Source organism: Stenella coeruleoalba (assembly GCF_951394435.1).
Source record: "Stenella coeruleoalba genome assembly, chromosome: 11".
Taxonomy (NCBI): domain Eukaryota; kingdom Metazoa; phylum Chordata; class Mammalia; order Artiodactyla; family Delphinidae; genus Stenella; species Stenella coeruleoalba.
Genome location: NC_137157.1, coordinates 55,714,701 through 55,739,578, shown reverse-complemented (window position 1 = coordinate 55,739,578; position 24,878 = coordinate 55,714,701). Strand labels below are relative to the sequence as shown.

The 24,878-nt window shown below is 36.7% G+C and overlaps 1 protein-coding gene across 5 annotated transcripts in view; it reads left to right on the top strand.

Moving 5' to 3' along the window:
- The window catches only part of SLC16A7 (solute carrier family 16 member 7), a 163,097-nt gene that overhangs the window by 94,189 nt on the left and 44,030 nt on the right, over nucleotides 1-24,878 (top strand). For 4 of the 5 annotated variants that reach the window (XM_079936630.1, XM_079936628.1, XM_079936629.1 and 1 more), the window contains 2 exons: nucleotides 2,412-2,543; nucleotides 9,913-10,159. In XM_079936630.1, coding sequence (XP_079792756.1) covers nucleotides 9,943-10,159 — 217 coding nt within the window. In that variant the 5' untranslated portion in view covers nucleotides 2,412-2,543; nucleotides 9,913-9,942. The remainder of the gene's footprint in view (nucleotides 1-2,411; nucleotides 2,544-9,912; nucleotides 10,160-24,878) is intronic. The other variant, XM_079936631.1, reaches the window with a different exon arrangement.

Here is a 24,878-nt window from a genome sequence, read left to right as displayed (position 1 = left end):
CTACCACATAAAGTTTTTGAAAAACACTTGAAGCAGACAGATGTTTTCGGTAGTCATCAAGCCACCTTTTTGTTAACGACAATGATATAGTCTATATACTCAAAAACATTATAGAAAGGACATGTAAATAAGCTGGAATAATGATGCATTTTCTAAAGACTCTGAAGGATAGTTGGCGTTTAGTATTCCAAAGAACAGGTATTTGAATTCTGATGGACAAGACAGACAAGCATATGTGCAAGAATAGAAATTTGGAAATTCACCATAAAAATAAAACAGAAGGAGTATATTTATAAGCAGGAAGAGCAGCCTCCAAGTTGGTGTGTTAAGGTGGAATCAGTAACAATGGGCCTAACAGAAAGATACTAGTCATGGTATCAGTGTGATCACTTATTGAATATTACACTTTGGAAAAATCTCTTCGTACCTCCGATTCCTTATGCTCTTATCTATAAATGTGATTAAAAATACCACTTCCTCTTAGTTCGTGGGATTATGATAACTAATGGAATCTTTTTAAAAAACTGAAAGCTCTAAAGCATTTTTTAAGTTCCCTGTTATAAGTAAAACCCATCATAAAACATGTGGCATATATGTGAATTGCTAACAAACCAAATTATTGATAGCTGATAACCACAGCCCAGCTTCTAGCTATAGTAATTAACACTGCTTTTGTAGGGGTGAATAAACTTTAAGCTTTATGCCTACTTGGATTCAGTCTCCAAAATTGTTTCTTTCCTGAATTAAAGGAAAGCTTTCCTATATTAAGGATTGTTGTTTCTTCTCTTGGTTTTTTCATCAGACACACAAATTTTAAAACACTGACTTTCATTTTTAAAACTAAGGACCAATCTATGCACTGTACGAGTTTATTTGCCTAAATGTGTATAAAAATATGATAGTTTAATAGGTATTGAGAAAGAGATGTAAAATAGATTAATATAGTTATAACTATCACAGAGGATTCCTGGATTGTTGGCCAATTAGTTGAAAAAACCTCTGGTTGGTCTTTCTGGAGGAAACTAGACCAGTCAGGTTAATAAAGCTCTGTGACGATTGTGTAGAAATGTTGGTGAGCATTTAAAATGTGGCCTTGTCATGTTCGCTTGTTCTGGCCCCTATGCTGACCTCCGTGAACCATGATGATAATTAAGCATAGATGGAGGGTCGGAGCCCAGTTGTCAGGAATGCCTGAGGCTTTCCTCTGAGGCTTTGCCCTAAACTCCAGGCAACTCTCTCTGCCAGAGGGAACTGACAGAAAATGTATTTCCTCCAAATATAAGAAGCGTTTTCTGCATTTGGATGGGCCGGTCACTTGTGGTAGGGTGGAGCTACCACCCTTAAATTCCTCAGCTTAAAAAACTCACAAAGGCTCCCAAGCCTCTTGGTAGGTCCAGAGCAGAATGTAAGCCTCTTCTCCCTGCTGTTATCCCAGATGTAGGAGACCTACTGAGTGTGAACTCTCCATTCCTAGCATAAGTTAAAACTTTAATTCCAGCCTTATCTATTTCTCAGATTTTATCCATGACTTTCTAATTCCACTACTAATCTTCATTCTAATCCCCACCCTCAGTTTCTCACTGACTAGGCAACTAGATCACAGGCTTTCCTCATCCTCTCATACAGACGTCATTTGGCCTGGTGGTTGCATCGACTTCAACACTTTAGGATAAGTGGCCCTGGATGCAAGGCAGGCAACTGGGTATTTAACTGACAGAGTTAACTTTTCCTTAGCTTTGATCTCGGCAAAGGAATGCTTGACCCAAGCAAAATAAACCCTAAGTACTAGCATCTGTATACTCAGTACCAGATTTAAGTTGAAATAAAGGCATTTGATGTATTAGGGAGATTTATTAGCATATTCATCTATCACCCAGATCTGATTAAGACATTTGGTTTCTAAATCATAAGATTTCTAAAATACTTTTTGTTTCATTTGCATGACTCAGTGTGTCTCATTGTAAGGCATGTATATTATTGATAGTGTTTCTAATAACTCTCTTTTAAATTTTATATTTATTTCCATTGTCAATAGATATTTTATGAGTTGAATTTTAGAGCAAATTATTTAAATGAGTATAGGGAATTATTTGAGTGACAGCTAATGAATGCCAGTAAATTTCCTTCTCACAATGGTAGATATGTAATTTACCGTTATTTATTAAAAATAAAACTAATCTTCATTTCATACTTCTAATTTTTTTTCTCCTGCACACATTTCATCATTGTGTTCATACCTAATAATTCAATCAATAGATTGACAAATATATATGCACATATATATATATATATTCAATTTTGTTAATTATTAAAACAGGGTCAAAATTTATTGGATGAATTAAAGGTAGTGACCCTAATGAGGCTTCTGGACCTCAATTATATATGTAACGCCTGTTTTTCTATTTCTTTAGATAATCCAGAGTCTGCTCTACCTCTCTTCGTTTGTATTGCCTTCAAATATCACACTTCAAGCAATAGTGACAAGGTTTAACAATATCACACATAATCCAAAGAAATCTGTTCAAGAGAGCATCTGTCAACAGGTAAAATTATACTTTTCACTCTGTTTTTCTTGATTATGCCCACAAATAAAAGGAACAAGACACGACAGACATAAGTTGTATAAAATATTACAGAATTGTGCACAGGAAAATAACGTGAGGCCAATGAGTGTATATGAATTGGGTCTGAACTATTGGTTAACTCAAGAGTTGTTAATAATGAACAGGTGATAATCTTGGAAGTGGCATTTTTCAAGGGTTAATTGATTTTGGTCTACTCTGCAATGATTCAGCTAAGAGATTGTAAGATGTCAATTTAAATGGAAGAAACAAGACAGCTGGAGATAAGGAAGTGAAGAGGTATCTGAGTGGTGACTTGCAACCAGGAGGATGCAATTATAATTAAAATCAAGTAAATATGCTGGAGAAAGAGTATAAAAGATCATATACTGAGATAAACTGGTGAACTATGAAAAAATAATACAGAAAACAAAGTATTGAGGAAAAAATAACTCCATCATATAATGCTTTTTTAAAGGCCACTTCACTTTTCTATGAGCATAGATTTCTGTCTATAAAATGGAAATCCCAACATTAACCTAGATCATTAGTAAATTTCAATATTAATAGTAATAACATGATTTGAATATTAGTAAACTTCAATATTTATATTGATATAATGATTTTAAAATAATGGATTTAAGATTATTTAGAAATGTTATTTATGATTTGTGAAATGGCTGAAAAATAAATCATCCAGTTGTATTTCTAAGTGTTTACTCCAGAATATAGAGGTGATAAAAGGTACAATAGTTTAAAATCATAAATTAATAATGAAAGATGTTTTAGATTCCTTTATGCAAGCAGGAAAATCGCAGAATGAGGACTTTAAACCTCATGATAGTTTTTATACTCTGATAATACAACAAAAAGTAGTTTACCCCTTACAAGTGCCATTTGGTATTTCTTTAGTATTATTCTAGATTTATTTGATTTCCACGCAATAAGAAATTTGTCTACTTTAAAAATATAGTAACAAAATTCAATAATATATAAATTCAGATTATTTAGACAACTTTCAAAGACCGAGTGCTATTTTCAGCTGGTTTAGCCAATACTTACAATCTCTCTCTTTCCTCCTCTGTCTTCCTTAAGTATTATACTTTTTAAAAGATGCTATTTCTGGGCTTCCCTGGTGGCGCAGTGGTTGAGAGTCAGCCTGCCGATGCAGGGGACACGGGTTCGTGCCCCGGTCTGGGAGGATCCCACATGCCGTGGAGCGGTTGGGCCTGTGAGCCATGGCCGCTGAGCCTGCGCATCCGGAGCCTGTGCTCCGCAACGGAAGAGGCCACAACAGTGAGAGGCCCGCGTACCGCAAGAAAATAAAAAATAAAAAAAAATAAAAAAAAAAAGATGCTATTTCCAGTGCTCATATGCTGTAAATCCATCATGTTGGATTAACTGATGACCAAAGAGAAACCAAATTACATAGATAGATGATAGATAGATAGACAAATTTTTATTGTTTCCAATAAGGCAAAAATGATTACAAAAGTAGACCATAAACATTCTGAAGACATTCAAATCTTTTCAAAATCATTCTTTGACAAGGTACGGTGTTTTGGATCGATCTGAACAGTTGGCATCTGTAGAATATTAATGAGCTTACAGAAGGTCCCTGCTGTGATGTGTCCATTTTTGAATAGGATGTACACTGTGTGCATTATTTGTCTGTGGTGAAAGCTTCTCATTTGACCTTAATGCTATAGTTTTCCTGACATTTTGGGTAGGTTTCTAACATACAAATGTATCCATGGAGAGAATTTTTCAAGTTATTTTCTTACAGTCTTGAAAATCGTCTTTGACTCTTTTGACCCATAAGAATATTTTAGACATGCAGAGAAGACATAATAAAAAATACCTAGTTTTTTTTTTTGCTTGTTTCCTCTTCTAAATACATTAACCAAGAGTATTATTTCTAATTCTATTTATGTAATTTTAAGAGTCAGCAGTGATTAGTGAAATCCAGTCCCTGACATTATTGTTTTACTTGGGTCTAGTTTCCAATATTTCCTGAGGTTTAGTCTTATTTGAAAGATAGGTACAGCATCTTATAGGGCTTTTGTGGAAATTTAACTGAGCAAATAAATATTTAATAAGCACTTAGTTAGAGTACTCAATATTTGAGTCAGAGATCCCTTTATTCATTTTTGTATACCTATAGATTAGGTTATAGGTTAATTCGATTATAATACATTTAAATCAGTAAGGTAAGAGACAAGCAATTTGAACTTTTGAAACTATTCCATCTAATTAATGTCAGTATATCTAGAGCCATACTGTCTGTGTGTATGTAGTCAGAGAGAAGTAACTTGTTATCATGCTTTTATTGTATCTTCTTGGAAAAATAAAATGGATTTGCCTTGCCTCTACCATTTAAAACTTTTTAAATTAAAAACATTTCTATTCACAGTCCCTAATAAAAAGGTAGATGCCTTTGTCACTTCTACCCCAACTTCTGAAATAATAATTTGAGGTGGCTTTCCAAACAGCACTTCTAAATGTATGGGTAAAAAAACAGATGTAAATGGATATAAAAAGAAAAAACGGGAGGGAGAAGATACTTTCTCTGTAAATCATGGTGGCAATTGAAGACTTTATTTGATAGTATTTTATTCTGGTTTATACTTTTGCATTTTCCATATTTTGTAAAAATTGGAATGCGCCACTTATCTAATCAAAACAAGAAAAAGAACTTAAAGACAAATAATAAAAAATAATAATGAAAAAGCAGTATATACAATTAGATCTGTATGATCTATATGATTACAATATTATTTAAATTCATCAGAAATATAGGAATATAGAAAAATAATGAAAAGAGATATGCAAAATTGCTAATAATATTGTGTAAGGTTAGTGTGATTATGTACAATTTCTTTCTTTTCTTGGTTTTCTAATGGTATTCTATTACAGGGATCAGCAAACAATAAACCTTGGTCTAATTTGTAAATAAAAGTTTATTAGAACATCCACACCCATTTTTTTATAGTATTGTCTGTGGCTGCTTTTGCACTAAAACTATTAAGATAAGTAGTTATGAGAGAGACCATACAGCCTGCAGAGCATAAAATATTTATTATCTCACCCATTACAGGAAATGTTTGCTGATTCTTACTTTATAACTATATCAATGTTATAAAGTGAATAAAATAAAATAAAATGTAATTGTTGATCTAATTCAAAAATAGAATAGAACCTTTACCACAATTATCCAAAAGGAGAAATAAAAGAAGGCAATAGAAAAAGCCAATAGATATGCCAACAACCTACACGAGGATTATTCCATTCCTTGGTTCAGCATTAAACTGGAAGGAAAATCCAGAACTGTAAGTGTCAGTTAACGAGATCGGGACAAACAAATGGTGATTAAGTACTCGAAATCCTAGTCAGAGCAATTAGGCAAGAAAAAGAAATCAACATCCAAATTTAAATGGAAGAAGTAAAATTGTCTGTTTGCAGATGACTTGACCTTATATTATAGAAAACCCTAAAGACTCCACCAAAAAACTGTTAGAACTAATCGACAAATTCAGTAAAGTTGCAGGATACAAAACCAATATTTAAAAATCAATTGTGTTTCTAAGCACTAACAATGAATTATTGGAGAGAGAAATTAAGATAACAATTTCATTTACAATAGCATCAGAAAGAATAAAATACTTAAGACTACATTTAACCAAATAGGTGAAAGATCTATACACTGAAAATTATAACACTGATGAAAGAAATTGAAGACAGAAATAAATGGAAGGATATTCCGTGCTCATTAATTGGAAGAATTAATATTGTTAAAATGTTCATACTACCCAAAGCAATCTACAGATTCAATGCAATCCTTATCAAAATTCCAATGACATTTTTTGCAGAAATAGAACAATCAATCCTAAAGTTCATATGGAGCCACAAAAGGCCCCGAATAGCCAACCAATCTTGAGAAAGAACAGCTGGAGGTATCACACTCCTTGATTTCTAACTCTATTACCAAACTAATAAAAACAGACACATAGATCAGTGAAACAGGATAGAGAGCCAAGAAATAAATCCATGTATTTTGTCAATTAATTTTTGACAAAGGTGCCAAGAATATACAATGGGGAAAAGACAGCATCTTAAATAAATGGTGCTGGAAAAATTGGATATCCACATGCAAAAGAATGAAACTGAACCCCCATCTTACACTATACACAAAAATCAACTCAAAATGGATTAAAGACTTGAACACGACCTGAAACCATAAAATTCCTAGAAGAAAATATAGGGGGTAAGCTCCTTGACATTGGCCTTGGTGATGATTTTTTTGGATTTAACATCAAAAAGCAAAGGCAACAAATGCAAAAATAAACAAGTGAGACTACTAAATGAAAGCTAAACTAAAAGCTTTCTGCACGGCAAATTGTCCACAAAATGAAAAGGCAGCCTATGAAATGGAAAAAAATACATGTAAACCACATATCCAATAAGAGGTTAATATCTAAAATATACAAGGAACTCATACAACTCAATAGCAAAAAACACAAATAACCCAATTTTAAAATGGGCAAAGGACCTGAATAGATATTTTTCTAAACGAGATATATAAAAGGCCAACAGGTACATAAAAAGGTGCTTAACGTCACTAATCATTAGGGAAATGAAAGTCAAAACCAAAATGAGATATTACCTCATACCTGTTAGAATGGCTATTATCAAAAAGACAAGCAATAGCAAATACTGGCAAGAATGTAGAGAAAACAGAAGCTTTTATGCTGTTGGTGGGAGTGTAAACTGTTTCAGCCTCTATGGAAAAAAGTTTGGAGGTTCTTCAAAAAATTAAAAATAGAACTACCATATGATTGAGCAGTTCTACTTCTGGGTACATATACAAAGGAAAGGGAATCATTATCTCGAAGAGATATCTGTATTCCCATGTTCACTGAAGCATTACTCATGGTAGCCAAGATATGGAAACAAACTAAGTGTCCATTGACAGATGAATGGATAAAGAAATGTATACACACACACACACACACACAGCAAAATATTATTCAGCTTTAAAAAATGATGAAATCCTGCCATTTGGGACAACATGGATGAAACTGGAGAGCATTATGCTAAGTGAAATAAGCTAGACAGAGAAAGACAAATTCTACATAATAACACTGTAGAGATGGAGAGAGGATGGTAAAAGTGTACAAACTTTCAGTTATAAGATGAATAAGTTCTCGGGATCTAATGTGTAATATGGTATCTATAGTTGATAATATTGTACTGTATAATTGAGATTTGCTAAGAAAGTAGAATATAAATTGTTCATACCAAAAAAAGTAAATATATGGGGTGATAGATGTATTGATTAATTTGATTGTGGGAATCCTTTCATAATGTATATGTATATCAAATCATGTTACACATTAAATATATTATACTTTTATTTGTCAATTATACCTCAATAGAGCTGAAAAAACTCAAGAAAAAAAATGTGATTAAAGCTGAATGTCACAGAACTTCCTTGCAGATATGTCTGACTCACATAATGTAAAATAAGCATATTAATCTTCAGCCCTGTTATCTGTTAATTGCAGATTATATCGATTTCCCTCCATCTATGAAATACTGTAAAATATTATGTTAAAAAGGCTTAAGTATATTTGCCAAAATTAACATTCAGAAAAAGAGTGAAGGTAATAGTTGTCTGCATTGTTACTTCCATTCTAATACTCATCATCATAGTATTTATTCTAGGAAAATGGTGCTCTACCTATTTTAAGTTTCATTTTTATCATTTTGCCTATATGAGTTTCTGAAGGCAAAGTCCTTGGGTAGAACTATGGACAAATTAGAAAACTTTAAAGAATGTTTTCACTCAAAATATGGAAGGTGCGTATAGAAGATCACCAAAAATATCTTAGATACAGTTTGACATCAAACAAAAATTAAACCTCTCTGTCTGTTCATAGATACCTGTTTAGTTTTTTTGGTAGGTTTCCTGAATTAGTGGCAAATTTAGCTTTTATTTGCTTATTTTCTATATTGTCTTACCAAACAGACAAGCGTTTCCTTTTTCCTCTACATTCCAATTGAAAAATATTCACAAATGGAATGAGAGTAGTAAAAGGAAGATGCTGAGAAATATTGGCAATTACAGCTAAAGACCAAGCAAGCAGCATCGCTCTACAAAGGAACATTGATGTTAGGGAACCAAGATTTTTTTAATTCAATTTCAGTTGTATTAAGCTATTTGTGATCATTTCTTCCACAAGAGAGTGGGTGCTCTGTACCATAAAGCTAGCAGTTAAGTGTTCCTAGGCATATCCAAAAAGAAAGTCCTTTTCTTTGAATAAAAATAACATACCATCCATTTGATTGGGAGCGTATCATTGCTATGAAGAATTCGTAAAATGTATCATTCATAAAATGATAGGTATCACCAGTTTTGGAAGTGCATTAAAATTAATTCATTAGAATCACACAATTTCTAATCCTATAATTTTAGAAAATAGATCTATGCTAAAATGTCGTTAAGTATTGTCAATTATTAAAAGTGGAGGACTTCCCTCGTGGCTCAGTGGTTAAGAATCCTCCTGCCAATACAGGGGACAAGGGTTTGAGCCCTGGTCCGGGAAGATCCCACATGCTGCGGAGCAACTAAGCCCGTGCGCCACAACTACTGAGCCTGAGCTCTATAGCCCACGAGCGACAACTACTGAGCCCACGTGCCACAACTACTGAAGTCCGCGCCCCTAGAGCCCACGCTCCACAACAGGAGAAGCCACCGCAATGAGAAGCCTGCGCACAGCAACGAAGAGTAGCCCCCACCCACCACAACTAGAGAAAGCCCGCGCGCAGCAACAAAGACCCTACGCAGCCAAAAATAAATACATAAATAATTTTTTTTAAAGTGGAAAAATTCTAAAATATGCTTACTATTTAATTCTGTGAAATTCATCAGATGTAATGTAAGGTCTTCTTAACCTTTGTATAGAAAATCTTAAATGTTTCGGATTAAGAAATTATTCTAAGTGATGACAGCTTCATTTATCTTAGAAATCAGACTGAGATAGCTTTTGTTTTTTGGTTGGTACTTTAGTATAATCTGAATTCTTAACGTCTCTTTGAGTAATTGTTGTTTCCATAAACAAAATGCTTTCAATTTTTAACCCATAAGAAAGTTACATACCTCACTCCAATTTTTTGGTTAATTTTCTGATAACTTTCTGAGTACCAGAGTATTAAAAATATTTACGAAAAAATTACATAGTTGTAGTTAATAGAATAAAAATATAATAATAATATTATTTTGATAACTACCAAGAGTGATTTATGAAAATGGAAATATGGCTTAAACTGTTATTTCATTTTTTTAATGCAGGTTACTTGAATTCCAAATAGAGGAGTGGAAATGCCACCCCCAGCAGGCTCCCCACCGCCGCATCCACCTCCTGATGGAGGATGGGGCTGGGTAGTGGTTGGAGCAGCTTTTATCTCCATTGGATTTTCATATGCATTTCCCAAAGCTGTCACAGTTTTCTTCAAAGAAATTCAGCTAATATTCAACACTACCTACAGTGAAATAGCATGGATATCATCCACTATGCTAGCTGTTATGTACGCAGGAGGTAAGGTTCTTTGGACTAAATACAATTCTGGTTTAAGAAAGCAATTGCTCCATGCCACAGTATTTTACATGTAGTGCCTTGGTACATTAAAGCCCTGTTTTCATATTATCCTCACTTAAAACCAACCAGAAGTATAATTAGGACTGAAGTTTTAGTGATTTTAGTAATTCAACATCTTAAACTATTCACTTTATTCTGAGTCTTACTAGAGTATTTATTTGAATGAGGATGTCTTTGCACAAACTAAGATTTATTAAATTATGGAATTTTCAAGGGTGGTACCTTTCCATTTAATTTGGAATAGAGTCTATACTATAATGGTAGTATCATTTCCTAATATTGCTACAGTTGCTTTCTTCTGAATGAAACTCAAGTTGCTGACAATCTATAAGCCTAGAAAGTAATTCACTTTAAGTTGCAAAATAGAGTGTTATCATGTACGTTCTGGATCCATTCAAGTTCGTGTGAATAAAATAATTCCTTATCTCTGTAGTACTTACTAAATATGACATTTTTTAATTTAAATGGTTGCCTGACGATTATCTTGTTACATTCCATGTTCAAATGAGGGTATGATGCATAAGGAATAATGAATAAACAAGTACCGTATCACTTCTGTTAAAAATTATTGGAATTATTAGTTCATTGCTATGTCACCTATCTGCTTGAAATCAATCCTTACAGCAGACCAGACTGTCTACAGTTTTCTTTTAGTCACTACTTAAAATATTTAGATTTTAGGGTTTTCATTTTAGATTTTTAGGGTTTTCATTTTCAGCTGGATATTTGACTTTAAGATACAGATATACACTCGGAATATAAGCACTTAAAGAAATTATACAAATCATCTTTCAATGTCTTACTTTACAGGTGAGGATAATATGGTTCGTAGTGATGGGGATATACCGTTAGGAGCAATATCCAATGCATGTTCATATTTACTTTCAGTTAAGGCCTCTCTAAATGCTTGCTATGTGTCATATGACCTGATTCTTTTAACATTCTGTGAAATAAGAATTACTTCTTTCCATTATATAGCCAAGGAGATAGAAAGATAAAGTACTTTTCCCAGGTCAAGCAGCTCATTAGTGGCAGATAGAAATTGAGACCCCACACGTGTAATCACTCTGCTCTTTGGCCTTTCTCTTACCTCCATAAAGTAAGTGGCAGAGCCAGGTCTGTGCAAGGCCTTCCACAAACCTGATTTAGGTACTGCCCCACCAAGGTCATTTGTTTAGTGACATAATAATTATTCTTTAGGGTATTATCTTTTTATTGTACTACCAAGGTAAAAATTTGATCCCCAAATAATCCTGCGTGTGTGTGTGTGTGTTAGTGGGTATTTTCTACTTTCTGTATGTCAGTGATTTTACGTTAATCCACTGTATGTCTCCATTACCTTTTTGGTTAGGTTAAATTGATGCATTTCTGTTCCTGGACCAAAAGGTAACTTTAAAGTGCTATTTGGATATGTCAGTGAAAACCTTTGCTTTTAAAACACTTTCTGAGATTCTCCACTAGACAGTTGCTTTAAAGGTCGTACCTGTGTTATCTCTGATGACTGCAGAAACAGTAGATACTGTACGCTGGTCATATGACGTTCTTCCACTCCCAAGCTGGCTCTAAAAGGAGGCTTAGAATGAAGAACAACGTAATTACTTTTCTCAAACCAATAAATCTCAATGCCAAATTATAAGTAAGTAAATATATATTTATCATTAAATAACTGTTTTTATTTTATTTGTGCTCTGATTTTCCCATTTTTAATACATACAATATAAACGTTAAAAAACACAAAAGAGAAGTTTTTTGAAGTTCATCAAGAAAACTTTAGTTTGGTAAAATAGCAATTTAGAAAAAACTGCCTTAAAATGTTTAGGGTAATAGATGAATAAAATAGGTATAAATTAAAGATCCACGGGGATTTTGTATCTAGTTGTTTTAAGAAAGCAATGCTAGACACATGACAATACTTAGTACGTAGTGATTGAAGTTGATAATATCTAGGTGAGTTCTGAGTAAGTAGTTGGAAAAAGTGCTTAGAGTCCTTACTCATTAGACCTGAGGCATTTTGTACATCATCTCTGCTATGGAGAAGAGTCATCAGAAATTCACCTACCCTTTGGTCTTTCCCTTAAAAGTAGAAAAGTAGGGCTTCCCTGGTGGCGCAGTGGTTGAGAGTCAGCCTGCCGATGCAGGGGACACGGGTTCGTGCCCCGGTCTGGGAAGGTCCCACATACCGCAGAGCGGCTGGGCCCGTGAGCCATGGCCGCTGAGCCTGCGCGTCCGGAGCCTGTGTTCCGCAATGGGAGGGGCCACAACAGTTAAAGGCCCGCGTACCGCAAAAAAAAAAAAAAAAAAAAAAAGTAGAAAAGTAATTCCAGGTCCATTGCCTGCTGGATAGAACAGTTACTACCTGCCATGTCCACTGTTGCATGGAGAACTCATACACTTACATGGTTTGTTGGAAATAACATCCATGTCTTACCTTGATAATTAGTTTTTAATTTTTCTAACAAGAAATATTGGTACATTTAAAACTGTAATCTCATTATGAAATCAATTCCCCTTATGTGGGTGCAGATAATTTTTTTCAGAAACATAGTAACTATTTAAAACAAAAAGTCTGATAGGCTCAATTAATCTAAGACACAGACCTTGGTCCTGTTACTAAAGTGGCAGTGCTTTTCCAAGTATGGTCCACAGATTTTCTGCTTCTGAATCATCGGTCTGTTATTAAAAATGCATAGTTCTGGGTCTTATCCCAAACCCTTTTTTATCCGAATTTCTGTTGGTAGAGTCCAGAAACTTACATTTCAACAAGTATCTCTGAACTGTTGTAAGAGCAAATCAATATTTGATTTAAAAATATTGTATTTAAATTTTTCTCTAATATTTGAAAAACCTCTACTTATAGAGGCCTTTTAGGCTGATAATTATGAAATAAATTCAAAGATGTAAAGCAAAAAGGCATATAGTTTACTATGAAGTATAATGAGTCTCTCTACCAAGTAACTGAAATATTGTGTTCAACATAGTGCTAATTACATTAGCCTAGAGAACATCTAAGATCTGACACTCATTAGGGCTTAGCACTCAACCTATTAATCACCATGGTGGGGTCACTGGGTAAGGCGGAGTATGTTCAGAGGCTTGGCCTGTGATGTCAGGGCCGGAGTCTCTTGTAATAATTAGTTGGCATTTGGGCCTTGGTAGCAAGGTATTATTTTCCCTTCTTATGTCTGAATTAAAAATGAAACTAATAAAAGGCATGCAGGAAGGATGGAAAAGAATGCAAATTATGTTTACCCTTTATTTCATCCTTAGAATAACGGCATTAAATTACAGTACCCCATCTGGCCATCCGTATGGTCTCCTGGAGCTCTAACGAATTTCAGCAAATAGGTCAAGGAGAGTGGTCACCCCATTAATAAAGCACTAATTAGAGGTAGAAAACATATTACGATTTAAAGTTTCCACATTGTTTAGACAGATATAAGGATTTATTTTGTAAACAGTGATTATGTTGGATTATCTTTTAGTGCAATGTGTGTCTTTGTTACTATACCAAAAGATAATGTGAACATGGTTAGCTACTCAATGACAGAACACAGATTTGGTGCTGCCAGTCTGTGTGAGTACCTCATGTTATTTTTCTGGTAATATCTGTTATGACTTGGAAGAATCAGCCATTCTAAAGTGGAGAGTTGGCTTTATCTCCATGGCAACTTACTCTTCTGTTTTACGTGAGCAGTACCTGCCAATTGTGCTAAAGGAAGGGTGATGGTTTTATGATGGACTACTATACCCAAGGGACCAAGCATCAGACCACTGAGCTTATTTGACTGGAGGCCAACAAGCAAAAGGTTTTAGTCATAGGAGGTTGGTGGCCATAGTATATAATGTGTATTTTTCTATTCTTTTTAAAGTCTAAATAAGCTCACTATATTATTTTGCTCTGTGCTCTAAATATGTTTGCAGAATGAAGGAGACTATGAAAATAAGTCATATGGTGTTGTATCTTAGCAGCAATTAAGATAGAAAAGAAGTTCATTCTAACCTTGCAATTAAGATACCTAGGACTTTCAGCTTAGCTTTACAAAACCCAGCGTACCCAAAGTACCAGGTACACTTGGACAGCCCTGTGCAAGCAGGCTGTGTTCTTCTTATACCTACACCATGGTGGGTTATTTTTTCATCCACTAATGTAGATATTGCTAAGGTTTTCCTAGGAAATATGGTCCAGTGTGGCAGAAACCATTTTGCTCACCAAATTTCCATGTGCTCTTGAATATTTCCCATCTTCCCTTTTATTTATTTATTTATTTTTAAATTTTATTTTTGGCTGCATTGGGTCTTAGTTGCGGCATGCAGGATCTTCACTGTGGCATGCGGGATCTTTCGTTGCGGCGGAAGGGCTCTTCATTACGGCACACAGGCTTCTCTCTAGTTCTGGCCTGCAGGTTTTCTCTCTAGTTGTGGAGCGTGGGCTCTGTAGTTGTGGTGCACAGTTTCCAGAGCGCATGGGCTCTGTAATTTGTGGCACACGGGCTGTCTAGTTGAGGCACGTGGGCTTAGTTGCTCCGTGGCAGGTAGGATCTTAGTTCCCTGACCAGGGATAGAACCTGCATCCCCTGCACTGGAAGGTGGATTCCTTACCACTGGACCACCAGCGAAGTCCCCAAGTGACTAGTTCTGACCAATGAAATGTGAGTGGAAGGATGTTTGTCATCCCTGGACACCTGGACAAGGCAGTTCCAGCTGGCATGGATCTTCCTTTTCCTTTTTCCCCACAGCCTTACTTCATATGATGTGGCTACAAGGGAAAGATCCTTGGTCCACTTTATACTTTGAATGAGTAAGAAAGAACTTTTTATTAAGCTTCTGCAGTTTTCTTATGTGGAATAAAACCTAGATTATACTGATCAGTACAAACATGAAGGCTTCGATTGTTGTGTAACCACAGTATAAATTATGTAAATTTTAAGTAAGGACTAGAACAGACGATGGGATGTCCTTAGTCATTGAGCTTATATTATGTCATGAGAAGGTTTGTACATATGCTACTTTTTCAGATCTCTGTTAGAGAAGAGGAAGCCTTCAGTATCTCAAATAGAAAAGGAGTCGTAAGTGGAAATCCCATTGCCATTTTTCATGGGAATACAAGTGAGAGGCAGGCGCTTCAAGGCACAGAAATAGGGATCAAATAATGCCCACAGAACTTTCTTTGTCCCTCTCAAGGCAGGGATGGAGGAGGCAGGAATCAAGGGCAGATCCCAGGTATGTTTAGGACTTTGAGACTAGTCAAGGAAATACTTTCGCTACAGAAGGCTGCTGATCCAGTCCACATACTATTGGGTTATTACTAAAGGTTATTTTCAACAGAGAAAATTTAAGAAACTTTACTGAAATCCCTTTTGATATGTGTGCTTTAGACAGTGAACATTTTACTTACGGACTTACGAAAAGAACCTACTTACTAATTTATGGCCTGGCAAGAATAAGAATATCTTTCCTGATTTTTGGCTTAAAATTTCTCTAAAATACACTATTTTCTCATTACATATTTTATGCAGATGTGTTTTGGTTGCAAATAAACCCCCTAAGGTCTAAAGAGAAAACATTCCTGCATACAGGTCAGAGGAGGGACTTGGGTACCAGAGTCTTCCAGGTCGACTAGCACAGATGATTTCCATCTGTCCATCACATTGTTCTCTCCCCTCTGCTGCTTCTCGTGGGGTAGCCTTGTCTATTTGCTTCGGTATCCTCCCCCTGACACAAGGAAGATGATTACCGGCTTCTCCATCTCATATTTCAGTCTCAAATTTGACATGAGAGAGATTGCCTCTCTTCCCTAAGTTATACTTAGACAAATTCTAGGGAAGACTGCTAGGGTCTGGCCTCCTTTCATCTGCCCCTGCAGGCAGTGGATGAATGAGGAGCTAACATTGGCAGGCTGAGTGGAACTCTGTATTTGGTGTAGGAAAGGAGCAGTTCCCTAAAGGAAGGATGACACTCTTCCCAGAGGAAGGAAGGCTTTTGAAGAGACAAAACAATAACTGCTCACTACCCTTTTAAAAATAGAGTAATAGGGCTTCTCTGGTGGCGCAGTGGTTGAGAGTCCACCTGCCGATGCAGGGGACACGGGTTCGTGCCCCGGTCCGGGAAGATCCCACATGCCACGGAGCGGCTGGGCCCGTGAGCCATGGCCACTGAGCCTGCGCGTCCGGAGCCTGTGCTCCGCAACGGGAGAGGCCACAACAGTGAGAGGCCCGCGTACCGCAAAAAAAAAAAAAAAAAAAAAAAGAGTAATATATGATTTCCCAAGAATAAAACCACGTGTTGCTTTTACTAATCACTCATGAGTAACTTTACAATTAGATAATTTCTCTATAGCTAAGTGGCTATCTAGGTATATGTCAAAATGCTTATACCAGACTGTCTAATGAAATATAATATTTAGTAGCCAACCGGAGGACTCAACTGTACCTGACAAGAGTTGGCCCCTTGAGTGGAGCTTCGATCTGCAAAGTCCTGGGATCTCTGGAGGGTTTATTAATGGCTTAATAGCAGAACAGAGAGGCAGAAGAACATTGCCATTAAAATAATGAGCTCCAAGATAACAGATATGAAATGTGGACTTGGCCACTTCGTTGTTTGGGCCACACATTTGACCCTGGATCCTCAGTTTCCCCATCTGTAAAACTGCAAACGAAAGAAGTGTTTGTATATGTACATATGGTATCCACAGGTCAGGGTCGTTGTCATGAATAAATGATTATAATGTATAGAAAGTACTGAATTCCATGCTTAGGAATTTTTAGCATTTGATTCGTGGTAGTTGTTCCTGTGTTCCTGTGTTGATCTTGATATTAACCATTATAGAATGAAACTGCAGATTAGGTTCACGCAAGATAGTAAATCTGACTCGAGCAACCTGTGCCGATAAGGTTTGGAAACAGAGGGTGAAGCAAGAAATAAATAGGTCAATAATCAGTTCTAAAAGAATACTATGGACTTCACTCACATTTGCTGTGGCATCTCCCCTATGCCTCCTACTACTCAGATGGTGAAACGGACATAGATCATTCTTTGGGGCCATCATAGATCTCTGAAAATCCTTCCTGTAAATAGGGGATTCCCAGCTTCGTGATTTCCTGCATCCCCAGGTAAAAAGCCAGAAATTTACTTTCATAGAATTCATTTCACCTAGAGTACCCAGGACCCATTAACCCAGTGTAGCAAGGCCAGGTTTGATTCAGAAACCACTGATGTGAAGAAACAGATGCCCCAGAGAACACATTCAGAGGAGATGGTTGCAGATAGTCCATGATCCAAAAGCAACACAAAAATAGGGTCAGTGTTGAGAGTCAGTGGGATTTGTGGTATAGGCGGTACGGTCTGTGGTCATTGGTGGCAGCAGTTGGTATGCCTTCTCTGGAGCAATCCATTTTATAGTGTGATTTAGGCTGTGCTGAATTGCGTCTTCTCCGCAAATCCATAGTTGAAATCCTAACCCTCAATATCGCTGTTTGAAGATAGGGCTTTTAGGAGGTAATTAAGGTTAAATGAGGTCATAAGTGTAAGGTCCTACTCCAGAAGGATTGGTGGCCTTATAAGAAGAGGAAGAGATAGATCTCTTTCTCTCCATGCCCACACACCAAAGAAAGGCCATTTGAGGACACAGCAAGAAGGCAATTGGTCTGCAAGCCAGGAGGAGAGCTCTCATCAGGAATCAAGTTGGCTGGTACCTTGACTTTGGGCTTCCAGTCTCCAGAACTGTGAGAAATAAATTCCTGTTGTTTAAGCCACCCAGTCATTGTATTTTGTCATGGCAGCATCCAAGCTTGTTTTTTTTTATCCTCTCATATTCTGTGAGTTACTTTTCATGTCCTTGTTGAATGCTTTCTTCCTTAACTAACTAGAAAAGATCTATGATAGATATATGTGGGTTAAATTTCTAAAAGGTCCTAGTGAGGTCTAGCATGAAACACTTTCCTGAACTATATTGGTTAATTTGCAAACTATTTCTATGAATGTTTCTTTCAAAAGAAGGAGCCGTTCTCTGCCCCCTCAAACAATATATATATTAGGATTGGGAATATGCAACAGTTTTTTTTCAATTAACTATTTTAAAAGGACATTATGAAAATTAAATTTCATATTTTCGTGTGCTGTGAGTGACTTAAGTTTGACAAATTATGTTAGAAAATTGGAAGTACCCTTTGAATACTTTTTTCTTTATTCCTTACAAAAATAGTGACTTTGGCAGAGTAATTGATCTATTCCAGAGAGATTTTTAAACAATTAATCTAGATGGCTGTCCCTGAGCAAGAATTTGCTCAGCCAGCTAGAATTACATATGCAGATGTGTGATTCATGGATCTGACCCTAAGATGAGATCCCCAACTGTGGCAGAAATACCAATTATGCACAGTATTTGTTTGTGATCAACAGAGGTGGGGATATGTAGGTAATCCAGTGTCATAATTGGGGACTAAACCTTATATAATTTCACTCATTCATTTACCTTACAGATGTACATTGAGCATCTACCATGTGCAAAGTAGTGGCTTGGCACTGGAAAGCCACACCAAGCCATCAGACACCAGATATGCTTACAGAATATGAAATAGATACTTTCACCTTTCTCTAATAACAGTTACGATACACATGAGTAAAGAAACATAGTAGTTGCCATGAAACTATATAAAAAGGAAACAGATCTCAAAGCTGTGATCAGGAAATGTTTCTTGAGCTGAACTTGAGAGTGAGGATACAGCACTTATCAAAGGAAGGGAAGTATTCAAAGCAGAAGAAATATTATAAATGAAATCTCTAAAGGGGAAGAGTTATAGAGAGTTCTAATAGCAAAGGAGGTGAATGTGATTAATACATGAGGGCAAGATGGAGAGAGGTGTGGTTGATGGCCTAAAAGTCCACTGAAATGATCCTGGGCAACATATTTTGTGTCCATACAGACAGAAGAGATCAGAAGATGGGCATCTAGGATACCAAGATCACAACTCTGAGTACTCTCTCTGCTTTTGTTCTATTTTAAGAACATATTCATAATTCGAAAGTGCTAAGATACAGTTGATTCTCATTATGCCAATTAGTTAGTTATGTTCTATGAAATTGACATGGACACTGAAGTATTGATTACTGAGCTCCCGCTCCTAAGAGAAATACAGGGTTAGGTTCCTACGATCCGCTGGTCATAGTTTCATCAATCGATCAATACGTAACTTTGTTTTATGCGCGTTTCTGTTTAAAGACACCTTATTTAATATGTATCATTGATTCATTAACATGGAACTCATGACAAACAGTATTATAACTCATGCCTGAAAGAAAAATATATAACATATATATTTTCTCTGTAAGGCACATCACAGTCTTCTTGTGCTTAAGAACACTAGCCAGCACTTCAGTGCTATGCTTGAAGGCCATTTCAAACATCAAAATCACTAATAAAAAGTACAAAAGTGTGGAAAATGTGGCACTAAATAGGGAGACACTTGTTTATAGTATGAGAGCTGGAAAAAGATGGCAGAGTGTCACCTTCTTTGACCTCAGCTGGGAACATGTGTAGCTGCTGGTTCCAGTTTGTCCCCAGTCTGCACATCTCTGTGGATGACAGTGAAAACACTGCAAGCATTGATTTGGGGGTTACAAATACATTTTAGTGAGTACTCAGGTTCAAAAATATGGAACCCAACGATAATGAGGATTGACCATACCTTTAGACTTTCTGTGACAAAGTTACTGTTTCTTGTACTGTATGAAAAGATTTGGAGTTACCCAACATTTTTATTATAATTGTTTTATCTGTTGTTTTTAAGAATGCAATAAGCCTGCACAATCACAAGGCTAATTTACATTAATGTTTATGATTACATATTGATTATCACCCTCAATTTTACTGAAGTTCTTACTAGAGGAATATAAATTTCTCAAGCTATTGAAGTAATAATAATTACACTTAGAATCTTTCTAGTCACTAGGGGGGCATTAAGTGGAAAGCTTTGGGCAGCTTCTGTGGGAGCTCTGATAGATTTTGGAAGCAGTGCTCTCTAGCCTTACACTGTTCTCCTTAGGATGTGCTCTGCACTCCCTAGGAATGTTTGATGGTCATAGCGTGTTTTTGATTCATGCCATTCTTCTTTGGCCTCACCTCCCATGCAATCAGTGATTGGATTAAAGATTCATCTGAAGGACTAAATGGAAGCAACCTATATATTTTCTCAGCACCCCAGCAATGAGTGTGCATTTCCGGAAAGCTGAATAGGAATAAAACCCAAGAAGTAGAACTTGGATCTACTTTGGATTCATCTGTTCTCTTCAGATGATGAGCGAAAAGGATCTGTGAATAAGAACATGAGTGAAATCCAGATAATGAAAGGAGAAACATTACGTGTGTGTTAGTGATTTGGAGTTTCTTTTAAATTTTCCAGACGTCTACCAGGTGACACAATGTTCAGGTCCATGACTTACGTTGATGAAGAAGAATCATGTAGAGACCAAAAACATTTAGAGCAACCTTTTAGTCCTATTAATTAGGAGAAAAAAAAAATCAGAGTAAGGTAAAAGTATTTGAGATTTTATCTCATTGGTTGTAAGCTGTTATGACATTAGTGGAAAGATGCAATGGTATGTGCTGTGGAAATGACAGTTGTGAAATCCATGTGGCAGAAATAACAGTTGCTAATATGACTTCTGGGCTAAAGAAACTGTTTTTGAAACAGAGTTCTTTCTCAATGTTGCAGATTTCTGTCATCTTCCAGAGTGGACATGGATCTAGAGATTGAGAAACTTTTTAAAGTTTCTCAATTTCTTTGTCCCTTGTTGTCTGGAACAAATTTTCTTTGTCCCTTGTTGTCTGGGACAAACAGACAACAAGGGACATGTGGGATGCGTGAGGTGCCAAGTCCATCCCAATTGCAGAGAAGTTGTTGTGTGCCGTCATTTGCTGTGAATGGCTGCATATTGTCTGAACAGATTTTAACACACTAGACACACAAAGTGAGCATCATACTTGGTAACATAATGCGGCCAGAGAAAATTCAAAACAGAGAAGCTAGAAGGATCAGAAACACATATTTGTGAGCCTGTATTTGTTTTTGAAATAGAGAATACCACTTCTATCAAGACAGACAAATCAGATTTTGTCTTTATAGGGGGGGAAATACCAAGCCTGAAAAGGGAGATAATAAAACAATATGAAGTCCTGAAGGGTATGAATTGTGTGAATAGTTGTAACTAAATTCCACAATATTGGAATCGCGGTGCGAGAGAAGGAAATGTGGGGCCCAAGACAGCCTGAAAAAGGGAAATTTTATAATATGACAATGATAAGCCAATAGAATTTATGATCCCAATAAAAAAATGAATTAGACCAAAATTTTAACAGAATCAAACTTTAGATGAATGCATGAATGGTAGATCTAGATATAAATGAAAACAAAGGTCTTTAACATATATTCCTTATCAGTTCACCCATATTGGGGTTGTTGAATTGTGAATTTACTGGGAATAAGATAGCATGGTAATCTTTCAAGAAAACGGGACTCATAACTTGGTCTCTCTGACTTTCATGCTCATATCTCTGTTCACTTTTCAGTTTTAGTGATATGAGAACCTTATCCTTTTCTTTCCTGCTCTCCAGGTTGGGGTAACGTGCAACAGCCGTATATTCCGTCAAATCCATTATGGCATCACTGTCAAAAGAATACAAAATTGGAAGGAGAGTAGATTTGTCCTAGTTTGGAATTTTCTTACTTTATTGTTATTTGTATATTTATAGTTGACTAAAATTTCTAATTACATCACTTTTTTTTTCTTGTAACATACGTTCATGAATTTGGCCTATGTTTTCTTGCAATAGAATGTGGTCAGACTTGTGAAGGCATAATTAGTTCTCATGCCAATAGAAATATATCGTTCTATTATTGAAAAGGACCAGACATGGTAGTATGAACTTCCTATGTCACTAAAAAAACAGAGAGAGAAAAGTATAACTTTGAAGTCAGATAGGCCTAGGAATGTCCTGTGTCTAATACCTCCTGAAGCGTGTTATCTATCCCTCAAAGCTTTAGTACTTTCTCTACAAAATGGGAGGACGTTATGGATTCCAACCTGGACACTTTGTTGTAATAGAAAAGATAGTGCTGGAAGTAGTAGCTATATCGTCATCATCGTAATCATCATCATCATTCAGTCCCTCTCCAGTGAGAACCTAACTCCGATGTTCACATCCTTAAACTTGTCATTACTAGTAACTTTTAAACCCTTCATAATCTCAATTTTCTTGTATTTTACTCTCCAGCACTAGGTTCTATCAGCCCATGTCCTCTAGCACCCCAACTCTAGTAATCCTTCAGCCCACTGGTACTATCCATCTATGTACTGATACTGCCGCACTTATCAGTGCTCCCCTTATGCCATCTTCACCCTCCTTACTTAGCTAAATAGCGGATTCAATGATTATCACTTCTTTGCGTACGTTCTCGTTTACCTACCTACCCATTTTCCTGCATGCCTTGATGAAACCAGCTGCCTCTTCACCTGCTCAGTGCCTGCATCTTCACAGCTCAATGTAACTGAGGAAAAACACGCTGCAGGATGTACTTGTCTCTTAATTGATGATCGGTAATCTCAAGAAGGCCCTTAAGCTGCCTGGTAACCATACTCTATTTTCTGTTGCTCTAACCCAGCCTCTCTCCCAATCCATGAGATGACTATTTCTCACTGACTTCTCATTCTTCAAGTCCACTATCATCTCCTCCTTTATTCTTTTCCTTTAAACTTTCTTATTGAAGTATAGTTGATTTACAATGTCATGTTAGTTTCAGGTGTACAGCAAAGCAATTCAGTTATACATACATATATGTCTATTTTTTCCCCTTATAGGTTAGTACAAAATATTCAGTATAGTTCCCAGTGCTATACAGCAGCTCCTTGTTGGTTATCTATTTTATATATTGTAATGTGTATATGTTAATCCCGAACTCCTAATATATCCCTTCCCCCTCCTCCATTTTTTTTTTTTTTTTTTTTTGCGGTACACAGGCCTCTCACTGCTGTGGCCTCTCCCATTGCGGAGCACAGGCTCCGGACGCGCAGGCTCAGCGGCCATGGCTCACGGGCCCAGCCGCTCCGTGGCATGTGGGATCTTCCCGGACCGGGGCACGAACCCGTGTCCCCTGCATCGGCAGGCAGACTCTCAACCACTACGCCACCAGGGAAGCCCTCCTCCTTCATTCTTTATCCCAAGTGATAACTTTGATTCTCACTTCATTCGGAAAGTTGAAGTAATCAGAAGAACTGTCACGTGCTTTACACCACATTTTCCCACCTGTGTACGTGTGAGCCTGTACACTTTACCTTCTCACCTGTACTGTCTGCATCCCAACTAAGGCCAACCCCTTTACTCATGTGCTTCACCATTTATCTCTCACCTGTTCATCACTACAGATGAAATTCTTTCTTCTCCCGCCTTCATTAACAATAGTGTCTTTACAAGAGGATCACTCCCATAGCACATAAACATGATATTTCATCTTCCAACTTGGGAAAGAAATGAAACAAGACAAATGAGAAACATTCTCTAGACCCATATTTTCTGTCAACCACGCTCTATTTCTTTCCTTCTCTTTAAGCAAAACTTCTTTAAAATGTTGCTGTATTTTTATCTCTAGTTTCTCTCTTCCCCATCTCTTTGCCCCCATTCTAATCAGATTCTTGGCCCCACCACTCCTCTTAAATTGCTGTTTTCGAGATCAATCGTGGCTTCCATGTTATCAGTTTAGTGGTCGTTTCTCAGTCCTCATTATACTGGACCTTTCAGCAGCATTTGATATAGTAGTGATTGTTCTCTTTTATTAAAATTTCTTAATTTTACTTGTAAAAGACCACACTTGTGTTTTTTCTTTTGATGCCATTAGCCACAAATGGCATCTCGGTATTTATTTCTTGTATGTATTTCCTTAAACTCTCAACATGGAAAGGTCAGTTCCTGTATCTTTTCTTTTTCCACATGTACTTGATGTGTAGGTGACTCACACTTTCTCATGACTTGTGCTATTATTTATAAATTGATGCCCCCCAAATCTCCCAAGTTTATGTCTCCAGTCCCAGTCTCTCCTGACCTATAGACCTATGTATGAAGCATCTCTTCAACAGTTCCACTCAAAAGCCTCATAGGCATTCTCACTTAAGTTATCTAAAATTGATCTCCTGAAATTCTTCCCCAAACCTGTTGATGAGGCCAAAAAGATTGGAGCCATCCTTGATTTCTCTGTTTATTTATTTATTTTTCTTAATCCCACTTAGCCCACCTTTTGGTTCTACCTTCTAAACAAATCCAACATTTGATCACCTCTCACTGCCTCTGCTGCCATTACCTGGTCCAAGGCATGGTTATTTGTGGTCCAGATTGTTATTGTAGCCTATGATTTGGTGTCCCTGTTTCTGAATATAGCTGCCAGTGAAATTCTGTTGGAACCTAAGTCCGATCTTGTCCCTCCTCTCTGTAGACCTACGCTAAGCTTCCAAAGCTTCCCATCTCACTCTGATTATCACCTCTCCTTCGTTCCTTCCTGACCTCATCATTCTCCCTTTTGCTCACTCTGCTCAGCTACACTGATCCACCTGCTGTTCCTAAGATATGCCAGCCCCATGGGGACATGCTTTCACCTCTGGGATTTGTACCTGTTCT